Here is a 15,976-nt window from a genome sequence, read left to right as displayed (position 1 = left end):
AGCCAACAGTTTCTACTCCCTCTGGCCTATCACTTTCTCAGTATTCTTGCCTCCCACCCTTTTTGTGTGCTACCCTCTGCACTCACCCACCTTTCTCCACTCTCCCCACCTCCCTGCCACATAGCCTCCCAACACTGTGCCTGTTGGCAATCTAGTCCATGCACACTGCACCAGACAGCACTCTTCTCTCCCTCCACCTATGGACTACTATCCCTTCTCTTCCCCCCCCTCCCCCCCTCCAGATTGCTGATTCCATTCCACGTGACAGTTGCATTTTGGTCTGAGCTGCCAGATATGGCAGTCATGTGTGCATGAGGTGTGCTCACTTGTGTGAATGAAAGTGTGTGTGTGTTTCTCTTTCTTTGTCTGATGAGGGATGTGGCGAAAGCTAATTTGTGTCTTTTAATTGTGCCTATCTGCAACTTAATGTGTCATCTTTATGGCAAGTACCAATCTATCTTTTCCTTACATAGTTAATATCTGAATGAAAATAATTTTTGTATGATGTTCTGTAAAAAAAATCCTCAATGAGCTGTATAAATGAACCAATGTAAATTTATGGAGAGCTGTGGGGCATTAAGTCATTCTGAAACATAACTATTTATCTGTCCAAGTTCAATTTTGTATATGACAAACATATATTTGCTATTGCAGGATGATTTCTGAAATTGAATTTATGCACTGGTCTGCATTCATGATCAATTTCTGTGTCTTACTCATCATATTGAGCTTTGCTGCATTTGAAGTAACATCTGTAAGTATGAAGATAAAAATGTGATATAAATTCACTATAAGAAATGAGCACTATATTAACTAGCTTCTAGCTACACTAATCCTCAAGGTCCTCTCTCCTCCTGCCCATTCCTCTCCCTCCCCCCCCCCTTCCCCAGTCTCATATTGTACCTCCTTCAGATTATTTCTGCCATATATAAAACTTTTATTTAATTTTAATTTTCACCTGTGTTACTTACATATTTTCTGTTGCTCTTATGCAGAACATAGTGCTTTGACGAAGCTCCATCAACACACTCAATTCTGCAAACAGTTTCCTCTCTTTCTTCACTTGTTCTTCCAGTGTCCTCATCCATGATGTTCTTGGTCTTCCTCATTTCCTTTTACACTGTGTGTTCCAGCATCGAGCTCATCTCTGGATATCACATTTGACCAGAATATTTTAAGAATTTACCAAAGACATATATTGAGGAAGACTTGCACACTCTTGGTGACTGTAGAGATAACCCTCCAAGGTTCACGTCCATATAGCAGCACTGCTTTCATATTTGTTCTAAATATTCATAGTTTATTTGTTATGGAAATCTCTTTGTCCTCCGTAAAGGATGCCCCATTGACTTTTTGAATTCTTGCTCTGACACTGGCAGCTGCTCCTCTGCCTTCAGTAACAATACTCACAAGGTATGTGAACATGTTTACCTCATTGTTCACTCTAAGCTTTCTCATATCTCTTGTACTGATTTTCATTATCTTCATCTTGGTGGCATTCACTTTCGGCCCAACCACATTGACTTCATGTTCAATGTCCTGCAGCTTTGCTTCCATGTCAACATGGTGCTGCAGGAGAAGACAGATGTTGTTGGCAAAATTCAGATCTTGCAATCACTCAGTTAGTCTGCATTGTATTCCCCACTTCTTCTTCTCCTTCTCCACCACTTTCCTCATCACTTCATGAAAGACCATTAAAAAGACAGTTGGAGAAAACCATGGAAAAGGAATTGTAGGAAATGACATCCTCTCCCGACCTATGATGTCTCAGTTGAGAACAAGTGCCAAGGCTCAGGGGTGTCAGCCCAACATGGCACTCAGTTGTTGTAGACTAATAACCTGTTTAAAATCAATATATTAAAGAAACTAAGAGAAGTAGCCATTTTCGCCTGTAATTTTCTAGATTTGTTGACTTTCTTTCCTATAGCTTTTTATCCATTATTCATAACTTCTTTCCATTTTTTGTCACCACCAACAGCTACCTCGTCTCTGCTCCAGTCTGTGAAACCTTTCTCTTTAAATTTTTCACTGTCGTCTATGCCAGTTCTAATTTCTCAAGTTGTCACATGTTCTATGTTGCCAGTATTTCATACATGATTTCCATTTTGTCTTACCTCATTTGTCTCCATTAACTTGGATACCTGGACAGTTCTCCTGCACAATACTTACTACTAGTGTCCTCTGTAATCTTTTCCTATTTTTTTCTTCTTTGATGAAAGGAACAGCCAATTCTGAGAAAAAGCCTTTCTCTCATCTTATTTGTGTATGTGTTTACTCCCATCCAGTAATTAATAGTTTTTATCTGCTTACATTTCATTGTTAAATTATTCAGATTTTTGAACATTCCTAACACCATTATCCTATGAACTTTGTTTCTAACACCGTAACATATGTTGTGACACTTTCTGCATAGTGAGAAAATACATGGTCAAATTTGGCTCACTTTTTGCCTGAGGAGACAATCACACACCACCATGATACATGTCTGAAATTCTGTCAGCATTGTTCACCTGCTACCTGAAATATTGTCTATTATAGAGCTGTTGATTTTTATCTTAAATAGTGATTGTCCATACATATTACTTTAAACCAATGTTCATTAGCTTGAAATGCTAGTGCAGATTACTATTTACATTTACTCTTCACGTTGTGAGTGAGCAGCTGCAACAATAAGTCCCGAAAGAGTGTGCTAAACAAGAGAGTTATAGCCTAAATCAATGCACTATAACTTAAAATTAGAAATGAAATAAATGTGCAGAAACTATTCAACATCTGGCCTATCTCTTACTGAACAAGAGGCAAATTATGGTGAATGGACACAAATTTCTTTGCATTAACAGGTAATAAATGATTTTGCTTGTCTTTGTAAATGAAGCCAGCTTCAGAGAGACGTTTGTCACTATATACACTGCTGCAGAGTGCTGAAAGATTAATTCTGGCAAACTTTATCTAGTTCAAGTACTGTGTCACATTGTCTGACAACCAGATACTCCAGTTGATTTGAACAGTCCTCGTATAAAGGTCAATTTTGCTTGCAGTCATGTTTTTTCCCTGACCATCACGCTGTCTATTATTAATTTCAGTTGCCAACTCATTCATACAATTCCAAAATTTGTCATCTGATGCTGATATCTTGCACGAACTGATGCTCTGGTAAATTTACCTGCTTTTGAATCACCAAGAAGTTTTCTTGAGTTAAGCTCAAATGATTATAGTACATCAAGAGCACAGCCAATTAGAAATATCTCTAGTCAGCCGTGGTCACCAGACAACTATTGGTCATTCCTGCTTCTTCAGGCTGGACGTTCAATGGCTCAGTTACAATCCTCTTAATCAAATGGATGAAATATTTAGCAGCATCATACTTAGGCACTCAAACACCTTTCACCTTGTTAGTGCCACTGGCATGAATGACTCAATGTATTTTGCTTTCATCAATATGTAAATGATCTGCAAGAGTATTAAGCTAACTTGCTATGATTCTTCTGCTGTCAGAACCTATAAAATGCTTCAGAAAACAACCAGTGAATTGTATAACTCAGGAGCCAGACATTTTTATGTAAACAGCTCCATATAACAGAAGTTACAGAGACCATGAGAGCACCTAAAATACTTGTTTTGATTTTATCATAAATTCTGTTGTGGATATCAGGAACAATTTTTTGAAGACTCTATGAACAGCTTGGGATTTTATAGCACAGTAAAACTTGTTATAGGAGTATTGTAATGCAAGTCCTTTCTATGACTGATAATGACTCATTGTCTAGAGAACAATTTTTGCCATTGAAAAAGATAATTTTTTGGATTTTGGATGTTTTACAGCCCTAAACTGTTTACTTTCAAAAGATTCTGCCTAGTCAGTTGGTTTTCTGTCAGATGAACTTGTACAAGGGATGTCTAAAAGATGGTCCATTCAGGGAAGTGACTGTACTTCTATTAACTGCTTGGAATTTATCTGGACTTTTGCTACAACAGTTCAAAACAAAAGAATAAAAGACAAGCTAATGCTGCTGTACAAACTCACTACAACAAACAGAAAATTTAGAGGAAAGTGTCTTAAACTAGACTCCCCATGTAAAACAGATCACCCAGTCTCTTGGCTCTCCATTCTCCTCAGTGTTAATGGGAATGAGTTTGAATTGTAGTTCAGGCTTACACTCTTTAGCAGAGTGCCTAAATTGCTCATTGCACTTCTTACTTACCAGTTTGGCATTACATATTTTGACAATGAAACAAGTTTTTACATTGGGATTTAAAGTTAGTATTTATGATGAAACTGTTTCATTTAGATGTTTAGTTAACAGTTTATTGAGTTAACAAAATGGAGGCAACAGTTCCATAAACTTGAGCCCCTCTGGTTGCTTAAACTGGACCACTGACTATGAACATTGCCTTTCTTGATGTCCTCTGCATGTCCTATGCTTGTCTTATCTACAAGGAATCCAAATGCTTTGAGCAACATTCAAGTGTTTTGCAAGCAATCTCTTTGACACACAAACTACAATTCCTCAGCATACCAGCAATAAATCCAAACTTGCTGTCATTTTTGCTTACAGCTCAGTCTATGTAATTCTTCTGTTTCATAATCTGATGCACTGTTTCTCCAGAATTTATGTAAGGCAATGCCGCTCCCATTTTGACTTCCTAATTGTCCAGTCAGACACAGCTCTTTATGTTTAACATAATGTACATTTTTATCTCAATTAAGAAATAAGTACCAATTTTTTGTATCAGGTATATACTTAATTCAGACTGAATTGGATATTGCTACAATTTTGTTTGGTAGCACTAATTCACAAATATCTGGGTGATACGGAAGAAGTATGAGATTAATTAATACAATCAGAACTTGCAAAAATTCATAAACAAATTAATACTAGTGGCTGTTATCTAGACTTCCATATCTAGTTAGAAAGTTCTATCCTATATTTTAGGTTCTTAGACAAAAGTAGTTTTAGTTTGACCCCACTACCATATACTCCATGAATCACTGTGTGTGTGTGTGTGTGTGTGTGTGTGTGTGTGTGTGTGTGTGTGTGTGATGTTCTTCATATCTTGCTTGTGTGTGTGTGTGTGTGTGTGTGTGTGTGTGTGTGTGTGTGTGTGTGTGTGTGTGTGTGTGATGTTCTTCATATCTTGCTTCATTTAAAATATTCAATATCTCTATGGTGACAGAATAAATAACTCAGTTGGACATAGTGTGATTAGTTTTATAACCACACTCTTTTTTAAAAAAATTAAGTTACTTATGTTCATGTAACAATTTCTTCTCAAGTCATAAAACTCCACAATGCTAATTAACTGGAGCATATTAGTAACATTTACATTTGTTGATGTTAGAATGCATTCCTGTACATACTCTGCATGATGTTTCAGAATGTACATATTTTTTAAACTGTTAGCTCATCATTATCATGGAAAAGTTACACTTTGTTTATGTAAAACAGTTATCAATTAAGTGCTGACAATAATGTATATTTTAGATTTCTAGGCTTTGTAACATGAACAATATTTCAGGGGATTCCAACTTCTCCAGCAAAAGTGGTGAATCTTGCAGAATATCTACTGGTTTCTATATTGCAAATGTTTCTGCTGTGTGACTGTGGAGATAAATTAGTTGATCAGGTAAATAGTGTCCTATCTTTGTAACAATTGCTAATTTTGCATAGTCATTGTCAGACTGAAAATGATTTCTTGGTACTCAACATATACCTGATTTATGACAAATATATGAAACATCAAGTACTAGCTATTCTCTATGATGAATACACACTGCCAAAAAATCACATGTTGTCTTCAGTGAATCTCATAGTTGTGTTGAGATTTCCAAGATAAGGTCAACAGTAGAACAAAAGAATTTGAGACTTCAGCTGCACCAAGTGAATGTTACCGATAAGGCATTTTATAATACAGCAATGTGTTTTTCAGATGAATAGCAACAGCCACAATCATAAAAATTAACTGGTACCTTGTCATATAATTTATAAGTAACAAGCTCTTCAGGAAAGAAGCATAATGGCAATTGACAAACTGCCTGTTTGCTTCTGTCTTGGGTTCTTCGGCCAATGTTCATCTAATGACTTCACTGACGTTTCGCCAGCACGAGTGGCTGGCATTGTCAAAGCTTCACCCTCCATTGCTGGTGGTGTACTGGAGCCAAGTTCGCAGCCGCAGACTATATATACCTGGCGCGCCAATGTCTGAGGGCTTCTCCGCGGTCATTTCCATTGTGGTTCTCCTCTTGCTACCTGCGACGATCGTTCATAGCAGTACGGGAAGCCAGGATCCATTTACCTTAAGGCTTTCCTCTTTCTCGTTGAAGCTGTTCATGTGTTTTTGTATTTCTACAGCTTCTCTGAACAAGCGTGTGTGATAATGCTTCTCTACATTCAGAACTTCTGTGTCGGCGAATTTTATTACGTGGTTGGTCTATCTCAGTACATGCTCTGCCACAGCTGATTTCTCCACATACCCCAACCTGCAATGTCGCTTATGTTGTTTGATCCTGGTGTTGAAGGATCGTCCAGTCATTCCAATATAAACTTTTCCCCATGTGCATGGTATTGGTATATTCCCGACATTGTAAGTGGGTCCATTTTTTCTTTTGCCTCTAAGACACTCTTTGATCTTCCTTGTCGGTTTGAAAATCGTCTTTACTCCATGTTTGCAGAATATACGGCCAATTATGTCCATCACTCTGGGATTGTATGGCAGACAGGCCATACCCGACATTTCTTTTTCTGAGCCCTTACTTCGCCGAATGTTTGGCTCTGTTACACTTCTAATATATCCGATTGCTCCTCAGAACACTTTCCATTTCACGTCTGAGGTGCTGCGGCTCACATATTTGTCCTGCTCATGTTACAAGCGTATTAATCATGCCTCTTTTCTGGCTTGGGTGGTGGTTTTATAGTTTGTGTAGGTATCGGTCCGTGTGTGTCAGTTTTTGATACACGCTGTGTCCCAGGTTTTTGCCATCCCTTGTGACCTGCACATCTAGAAATGGCAGTTTTTGTCCTTTTCTACTTCCATGGTAAATTGTTCGTTGGCATGGAGGCTGTTCAAGTGTCTTAGGAAGTCACCGAGCTGTTCTTCACCATGGCTCCACACAATAAAAGTATCATTGACATATCTGTACCACACCTTGACCAACAATGGAAAAAGAAAGTGCAATTGATGTCCTCTCTCACCTTTCTGTCATAGTGCTGAGATGAAGGTGCTACACCGAAGTTCTTGAAATGTAAGTGCCTATTCGCCACCGCCCAAGAACATAGTATCTATGACAGAATGGAATGAGCTTTCCTTCGTGAGCAAATTAATACAACACAGAGAGACTTGGCAAGAGCCGATCAGGAACTTCTGGACATTTTCTATCAACTAAGTAGCAGAATGCATCGAGATGACTCGGACAGCATCGACAGCATCACTCACAGAAGCATGCAGAACGTACTTGAGTGCTGCACCGAGCAACAGAAGAAAAAGTTTGAAAGATGCCGGAAGCAGGCTGACAAGGCAATTCCCGACATGTCACACACAGTGGTCAACCTCACTTAGCGACAATTGACTGAAGAGGAAGTGCCTGTTCTTCAAAAAGGAGCCACTTTTCACAGTAATGAGAAAGTGAACGGGCATAACTGTCAGATCTGGGGTACAAAGAATCCACACGAGTGCGCTGAATTTGAGCATGATTCTCCAAAGGTATGTGGTTTTTTGTGCCAAAAAGGAGGCAGTGGTGGCCTACTTCTTCATGGAACAATTCGAAGCACAGACGCTGGACTTGGTGACTTACAAACCTAAGGTGTGGTACAGATATGTTGATGATACTTTTGTTGTGTAGAGCCATGATGAAGTACAGCTTGGTGACTTCGAAAGACACTTGAACAGCCTCCATGCCAACGTAAAATTTACCATGGAAGGAGAAAAGGACAAAAAAACTGCCATTTCTAGATGTGCTGGTCACAAGGGATGGCAAAAACCTGGGACACAGCATGTATTGAAAACCGGCACACATGGACCGTTACCTGCACAAACTATCAAACCACCAACCAAGCCAGAAAACAGGTATCATTAATACACTTGTAACACCTGCAGGATGAATATGTGAGCTGTAGCACCTCAGACACGAAATGTAACACCTGAAAAGTGTCCTGAGGAGCAACGGGTACTCCAAAAATTATATTAGAAGTGTAACAGAGCCAAACACTTGCAAAGTAAGGAATCAGAAAAAGAAATGTCGAGTACGGCCTTTCTGCCATACATTCCCAGAGTGACAGACAGAATGGGACATATATTGTGCAAACATGGCATAAGGACAATTTTCAAACCGACAAGGAAGATCAAAGAGTGTCTTAGATTGGCAAAGGAGAAAAGGGACCCACTTGCAATGTGAGGGATATACCGTATATCACGCACATGCGGAAAAGTTTATGTCAGAATGACTGGACGATCAATCAACACCAGGATTAAAGAACATAAGTGACATTGCAGGTTGGGGCAAGTGGAGAAATTGGCACTGGCAGAGCATGCACCGAGTGAGACTGACTACATAATAAAATTTGCTGACACGAAAGTTCTGGTTGTAGAGCAGCACTATCACATGCGCTTGTTCAGAGAAGCTGTGGAAATACAAAAAACGTGAACAGCTTCAACAAGAAAGATGAAAGCCTTGAGGTAAACGGGTCCTGTCTTCCCATACTGCAGCGAATGACCGTCACAGGTAGCAAGAGGAGAAGCGCACTGGAAATGACCATGGAGGAGCCTTCAGACGTTGGCTTGCCAAGTACATATAGTCTGCAGCCGTGAACTCGGCACCAGTTCACCACTGCCAATGGAGGGCAAAGCTTTGACAATGCCCGCCATTCGTGCTGGCAAAAGTCAGTAAAAATCATTAGATGAACATCAGCCGAAGAACCCCAGACAGAAGCCAATAGGCAGTTTGTCAACAAGTGGCCACGAAAACCTTAACAGTTTTGTATAATGGCAATTTTTAGTGATCTATGAGTAAGAGAATTTTATGTGCATATCGACTGCATAATGCCTCAAACAAAAAGTATCTGAGACATTAACAAATTTTACTCTTTGTGTGACACATGAGGAACTTTGCTATGGCACTTGTCCATGAAGGCATTTTCCACAATTATTTACTGTGCTCTCACTACAAGGGAATAACAGACAGAACTTCACCTAGTCAAATGGTGACGGTAGCTGCCTATACTGCCAAGTCTACTGTTCACTCTGTTGAACTGTAATAAAAAAGTGCATAATCCAGCATGTTCCAAATACAGAATGAAGAAACTGATGTTCTGTCCCTGTCCTTCTCCTGAAAATGCTGAGAACATATTTTGCTACATATGGATGGTTTGCAATATTTCCTTCTCGCAGCATTCAACTAGAGTGCTGTCCGAGTTGTACTGACAGAAAATCTAAAGTCAAATTACAAAAATAAAGCCACTACAGTAAAGTTATGTCCCTTTCTCCCTTGCTGTGCAAGGATGAAAATGGGTGGAGCCCCATCCTGCTGAAAGATGAACTGAGAGTCCAGTTGCATTGGAGGCATAAGCCATTACTGCAATATGTCCAAGTAGGAATATCCAGTGACAGTGCTCTCGGCAAAGAAGAATGGCCTGTAAAGTTTTTGACATGACAAGGCACAAAAAACATTTACCTTTGGGGAATCATGCTCAAATTCAGTGCATTCGTGTGGATGCTTTGTACCCCAGATCTGACACTTATGCCCATTCACTTTCTCATTAGTGTGAAAAGTGGCTTCATTGCTAAAAATTAAGAGATCGAAAATGCCATCCCCATCCTCATTCAATTGTTGCAGCTGTGAACAAAACTCAAAACACTTGTCTTTGTTGTCAACACTGAGCTTCTGCACTAGCTCCAATTTGAATGGTTTCACTGACAGCTTCTGTCCAGGACTTTCCACACTGTCATTGGAGCCATTTCGAGTTTACAGGATGCATGACACACTGATTTCTTTGGACTCCTTATGAATGTCTTTCATATGCACTCCACATTCACTTCACTCACACTGGGACGTCCGCTTCTCTTTGCCGGGCACAAGCAACCCATTATAAAGAATTTGTTGTGGCAGTGGTAAACAGCCTTCCTTGCACATGGCCTGAAATGTGGTACATACTTCCTGAGATAATTCCCACTCCTAAAGTGATGTTCCATGCCCACCCAACCTCCATAATAAACCAGTCCATCCCTGTGCCATACCAATAACAAACCCTTGCCACAAGGATCATATCCCTGAGGAAGACCCACGTGCAAGACCTGCCCGATCCATCTGCCCAGTACCTCCTGTTCAAGTCCTGTTACAGGTTTATCCTACCACATCAGGAGCCAGACCACTCGTGAAAGCAGCCTTGTCATATACCAGCTCTGCTGCAATCATTGCACAGCTCATTATATTGGTATGACCACCAACTAACTGTTCACCAGGACGAACAGTCACCACCAGTCTGTGGCCAAGAGCAAAGTAGACCATCCTATGATTCAATATGCAGCCAAACCACTTGATTTCAATGGCTGCTTCATTACCCAAGGCATCTGATCCTCCCCTCGACCATCAGCTTTTCTGAACTGCACAGATATGAGTTATCCTTATTCCACATTCTCTGCTCCCGTAACTATCCCACCCTCAATCTAGAGTAACATGTTGTCTCACACCCTCCACTCAATAGTTACTACCCTCTCTGTCCAGTCACCTGCTCCCCATTCTCATCTCCCACCTGTTTGTTTGCTGGCCTTTGCCAACACAGCCGCCCATGTTTCCCCACTGTCATCTTCTTTTTTGCTCTGATTTCCCCATTTCCCTGTCCCCCAAGCTCCTGACACTGCACCTGTTCACAGTCTAGTCCCTGTACAATCTGCCAGACATGCTCCTCCCCCCCCCCCCCCCCACCCATCCTCCCACCCACCCATATGCTGTTATCCCTTCTCCTTCCCTGCCCACTCCAGCCAGATTACTGCTTCCATTCCACATGGCAGCTGCATTCTGGTCCAAGCTGTTGGATTGGTAGGGACTGATGACCATAGCAGTTAGGTCCCATAAGATTTCACACACATTTGAACATTTTTGTTGGATTGGCGGTCCAAGTGTACATGAGATGTACTTGCTTATGTCAGCTTACTTGTGTGAATGAATGGTGTGTGTGTTTCTCTTCTTCTGACAAAGGCTGTGGCCAAAAGATTTGTGTAAGTGTCTTTTAATTGTGCCTGTCAGTACCTTAACATATCACCTATACAGTAACTATCTATCTTTTCTTACATTTTAGAAATGGAAATTATTTTATCTGTTATACAGTTATTACTGTTATAAAAGTCAGTTTTAGGCATTCTTCTGTTCTTTTCAGGAACTCAGTGTATCTCAGGCTGCATATGAATCAGAATGGTATCACTGTTCAGAAAGTGTGAAACGCACTTTACAGATCATTGTGCTTCGAACCAGGCAGCCTGAGCAGCTCACGGTTGGAAAAATAGCTGGACTTAACCTTGAGACTTTTAGTGATGTAAGTAAAGTGATTCATGTTACAATATACAGTAAAGAATCCTGTTTCGGCTGACTGGGTCACATGTACACTTAAGTCACAGTATAGTGAGGGAGATATATCTGACAACACTGTCCTTTTTCCTGCAGCTTCACCCACGTATGCGTTTGACACTTATATTGAACACACTCCCTCCCTCTGTCAACCTCTTCCTCTGTCTCTGTCCCTGTCTGTCTGTCTGTCTGTCTGTCCACCTCTTCTCTCTGACCATATCTCCTCCCCCACCCTCCATCTGACTATATCCTTCTCCCCCCCCCCCCCCCCTCTGTTTCCATCTCTGCCTCCCCCTCTTCCTTCTTCACCTGCCCATTACCCTCTACACCTTCCAACTGTCTCATGCTTCCCTCTCCTTCCCTTTCTCTGCCCATTGCCTCTTCCCCCTTGATCTGCCCATTCTCTACTCTAACCATCTGAACCTGTCCTCAGCCATACTCATCAGAACCTGCAGACCCTGAAATACAGTTCAGGAAAGCAGGCCAATACCATTCCCAAAAGACGTCAGTCATGCAGGGCAGGGCTGCACATCAGGGGCTTGAAAATCATTTATTTGCCTCTGATGTTCAGGCTGTCATGGAAAGCAGATCAATAAAGTAGGCCGATACCACTACAACACAACATGCCTGCCATGCAGGACACCCTATATGTCAGGGGCTGGAGAAAAAACAATTTTGCCTGTACCTCCACCCTATTGGAACTAGCACGTCATAAACCTCACAGTCTTAATACTTGTGAGGTATGCTGCTTCTGTGTCAAATTTCATTGAAATTGATCCAGGAAATTTGGGAGGAGATATTCTAGACAGACAGACAGATAGGCAGACAGACACAGACACACACACACACACACACACACACACACACACACACAGCCCCCTTTTTACACTTTTCAATGGACTGACCCAAAAAGTGTAAAATGCAGGAAAGTATAAAATACAGTAAAGCATAGGAAACACAGCAAGTGAAAATGAATAAATTACTCTCACAATCATTTTCCTTCTGTTGTTCAAAATATTAAAGTAAAACAATTTAAGTTTTGCCTGTTTAAGAAAATCTGAAATAATCATTTGTTTTGTTGCTTTCTAATTGCAGTTAGCTCTACCTGTCTCTCCACAATCTACCAAGCAGCAAACACATCACCACCACCTTATACACTAACAACGTACTGCCTCAAAATGTTAGTAGCTTCCACAGCTTCTCTACTGCTTGGCACAACTGGTTCTTGGTTATCATCTTCATCATCCTCTTCACCAGTTACCTTCCTCTACCCTTCTTCAAAAGTTTGGTGATGATGCTATCTACTGCTGGCACCACTTAAGTGTTGACACTGACAGGCTCTTGAAATGTAGACAATATGCCTATTACAGAAAAATCTGTAGGCTCCGACAAATCTTCTTCCAGTGGTTCATTTTGTTTTTTGTGTGTGTGAACTTAAATCCTGTTTTCACAAAATGGTCAGAAATAGTAAAAAGAGTCACAGCCACCCATGTTTTGGCTACATAATGCATAGCATCCAAAAGTGATATGGTCATAGATTTTGGGACATCTTGCATAAATACAGCCTCGTGGGAAGCATTTTTCTGTATTTCCATTTAAATGAATGAATGATTCCCAGATCTAATGGCTGAAGCTCACACATACAATTAGGAAGCAGGAACACTAGCTTAATATTTCTGAGCTGCAGACTATCAAGAGTGTGCTGCACTGTCAAGTAGTAGCTTTATTTTCCTATTTTTTGCCCCCATTGTAGCATCAAGTGCATGCATGGTGGATGTGAAGATGAAACTAGTCATCCATGCACTGCTGTTGGAATCATAATTAGTAGACAGAGTTCTCAAATTTTTAAACATTCTGGCTTTTTAAATTTACCAGTTATCAAAGGAGGCAATTTTTCAGACCTATCAGTGATGACCATAAGTAAAGTAGTTATTCTCTGATTTCTCAGTTTCCCACCATCCCATTTCTCACCTTTAAAACATAAGGTCTTACTTGGTAATAAGCTATAAAAAAGAACAGTTTCGTTGACATTACAAGTAGTTTTTGAATCAACATCTTTAAGAATATTTGCAGTTCTTTATTCCATTGTTTCGCAGTTCCACTTTCTACACTTACAATTTCATTGTGCAGTTGGTTGTAAACATTGTTATGAGAAGCTTTACATTATCGATCCAACCATTCAGTGCAGTGTAGTTGGTGATACCCACTTTTGCAGCAAACTGAAGCGCCTTTTCTCTCAGTATGTTGCCATCAAGTAGAAGCTCCAACACTCTTGTGATAGCGAACCACTCTGCAATGAGTTTATCCAAACCATCACATGCTGATGGCTGAATGTATTTTCACATTTTGCCATGGAATCAGATGGTTTCGCATTGGTTTGATGGTGGTCTGATTTCTACAATTGTGTTCAAGGTGAAAGCAGAATGTCCTAGGTCTTTTGCTAACTGAATTTGTGATTTGACACATGAATCTCCACATTGATTGATTGATTTTTATTGCCCAACAACAAAACATTTAGAGGTATGTAAAGCTTGTATAAGCAATCTCAATAAATGTACATACAACAATGACAATAAATACACAAATAATTAATCTATGTTAAAAATTATGCTCACAGAAATCTTCAATTGTATAAAAACAATTTTGAATTAATAAAGTTCTTACAAATATCTTAAATTGTTTCAGCTCCAGACTCTTAACTGACTCTGGTAGTTCATTAAATAGCTTTACAGATGTGTGTTTGAAGCTGTTTAGAGTTTTGGAATATCAGCAGTAGTCTTTTCTTACATCATTACAGTGTCATGTGTTGTAACCATGTACATCAGAATTCAGATCAAAACTAAACAAGTTCTTTTTAATGTAAAGATACATTGAAATATGTATATACATGGCATGGTCATAATACTAAGTTTAATAAATAATTCTCTACAGTGAGTTCTAGGTGGTACTTTACATATCAGTCTGACAGCTTTTTTCTGGGCTGTAAATAAGCATTTTGAGTAGCAGTTATTTCCCCACAAGATTGTCCCATACATCAAATGAGAGTGAATATAACTATAATAGACAGAAAGCAAAATTTTCTCGTCTACTGTTGCTTGTAATTTTCTGAGTGTAAATATTCCTTTAGAAATTTTTGGTGTTAAGTAATTCACATGTGCCTACTAGCCTAAATTATTTTACAAAACAATGCCAAGAAACTTTACAGGAACTGTCTCTAAGGTGATTCTATTGTTATAAGAAATGTTTAATTCCTGTGTTTTATTTATGTTCATAGACAGGCTATTGGCATTGAACCAGTCAGAAAGTATATAGTAGAATCATAAGTTTTTCTTCGAGAGTACTACATTTCCTGTCTTTTCTGATCATTTCACTTGTAGACACTGATTCAAGTTAGTACAGAATGTGACTTTTAACTAGTGTTGTTTGTTTATTATTACCAGTATGGTACTATTTTTTTCAGGATCTTTGTTAGCATTGCAGTTCATTTGTTCTGTTTTCAGTCATGGCAACTTAAAAGACCTTATGGTAATGAATCTAGCAGGGACCTTCATTCTCCTCGCTGTGTTGTGTTACAACACGTTTAATTTAATTTCACAGTCATTTAAACAAATAAACATCACTTTTGAAGGTGGTCACCTCTATAACGAGCTCTCACAAATTGTTGTTACTTTCACATGAAATACGCTATTACACACACACACACACAGTCTTACCTTGGTAAAATGTCAGATGTAAACATTCCTTCTCAAGATGCTCTGTAACACACAACTATTTCCACTCTCTTTCCCACTCATGACATTCCTGAACCAAGTGACCTCCTTGTCAGCAACAAGCTGTGGATTTCATGGCTATTGTTCTTTGTTTATGAAGACTGCCAACATTAGTGTTTTAACCAATATTGTGTTAAACGTTTTATTTACTGTAATTTTGTAATGTTTATCAATAATCCGTCTCATATTAGAACATGAATATCATTTTAATGTGGTTTCCTGAAAGACTTTTGTTTCCATGTTTTATTTACACTATTAGACATGATCGGAACAAAGAAAGAAACTTGTGTTTGTGTGTGTTAGCACTCAGCCATTGCCTTTGTGATACTCACAATACATAAATAAAATACGAAAGCAAAAGTCTTTTATGAAACAAAATTATAAAGATTTTCATGTTCTAAGTGAGACTCATATTGATAATTATTATAAAATTACAGCAAATAAAATTCGTGACACAGTAAAGAAAGAACAATAGCCATGAAATCTACAGCTTGTTGCCGACATGGAGGACACTCAGTTCAGGGACATCCAGGGTGAGAAAGAGGATGGAAATTGTTGTCGTGTTATGGTGCATCTTGAGGGGGAATGTTTATGTCTTATATGGTCATACCAACCTAAGGCCGTGTGCCTAGTTTGGAGTAACGTATTCCAT

General features: G+C 39.4%; 1 protein-coding gene across 1 annotated transcript in view; it reads left to right on the top strand.

The window, feature by feature from the left end:
- The window catches only part of LOC126281435 (odorant receptor coreceptor-like), a 198,281-nt gene that overhangs the window by 114,582 nt on the left and 67,723 nt on the right, over positions 1–15,976 (top strand). The window contains exons 3-5 of the mRNA XM_049980400.1: positions 655–754; positions 5,518–5,625; positions 11,367–11,522. Of these exons, the coding sequence (XP_049836357.1) occupies positions 655–754; positions 5,518–5,625; positions 11,367–11,522 (364 nt within the window). The remainder of the gene's footprint in view (positions 1–654; positions 755–5,517; positions 5,626–11,366; positions 11,523–15,976) is intronic.

The sequence above is a fragment of the Schistocerca gregaria genome, chromosome 7 (genome assembly GCF_023897955.1).
Source record: "Schistocerca gregaria isolate iqSchGreg1 chromosome 7, iqSchGreg1.2, whole genome shotgun sequence".
Taxonomy (NCBI): Eukaryota; Metazoa; Arthropoda; class Insecta; order Orthoptera; family Acrididae; genus Schistocerca; species Schistocerca gregaria.
The sequence above is the reverse complement of the archived record's forward strand: the minus strand, read 5'-3'. Positions and strand labels throughout refer to the sequence as shown.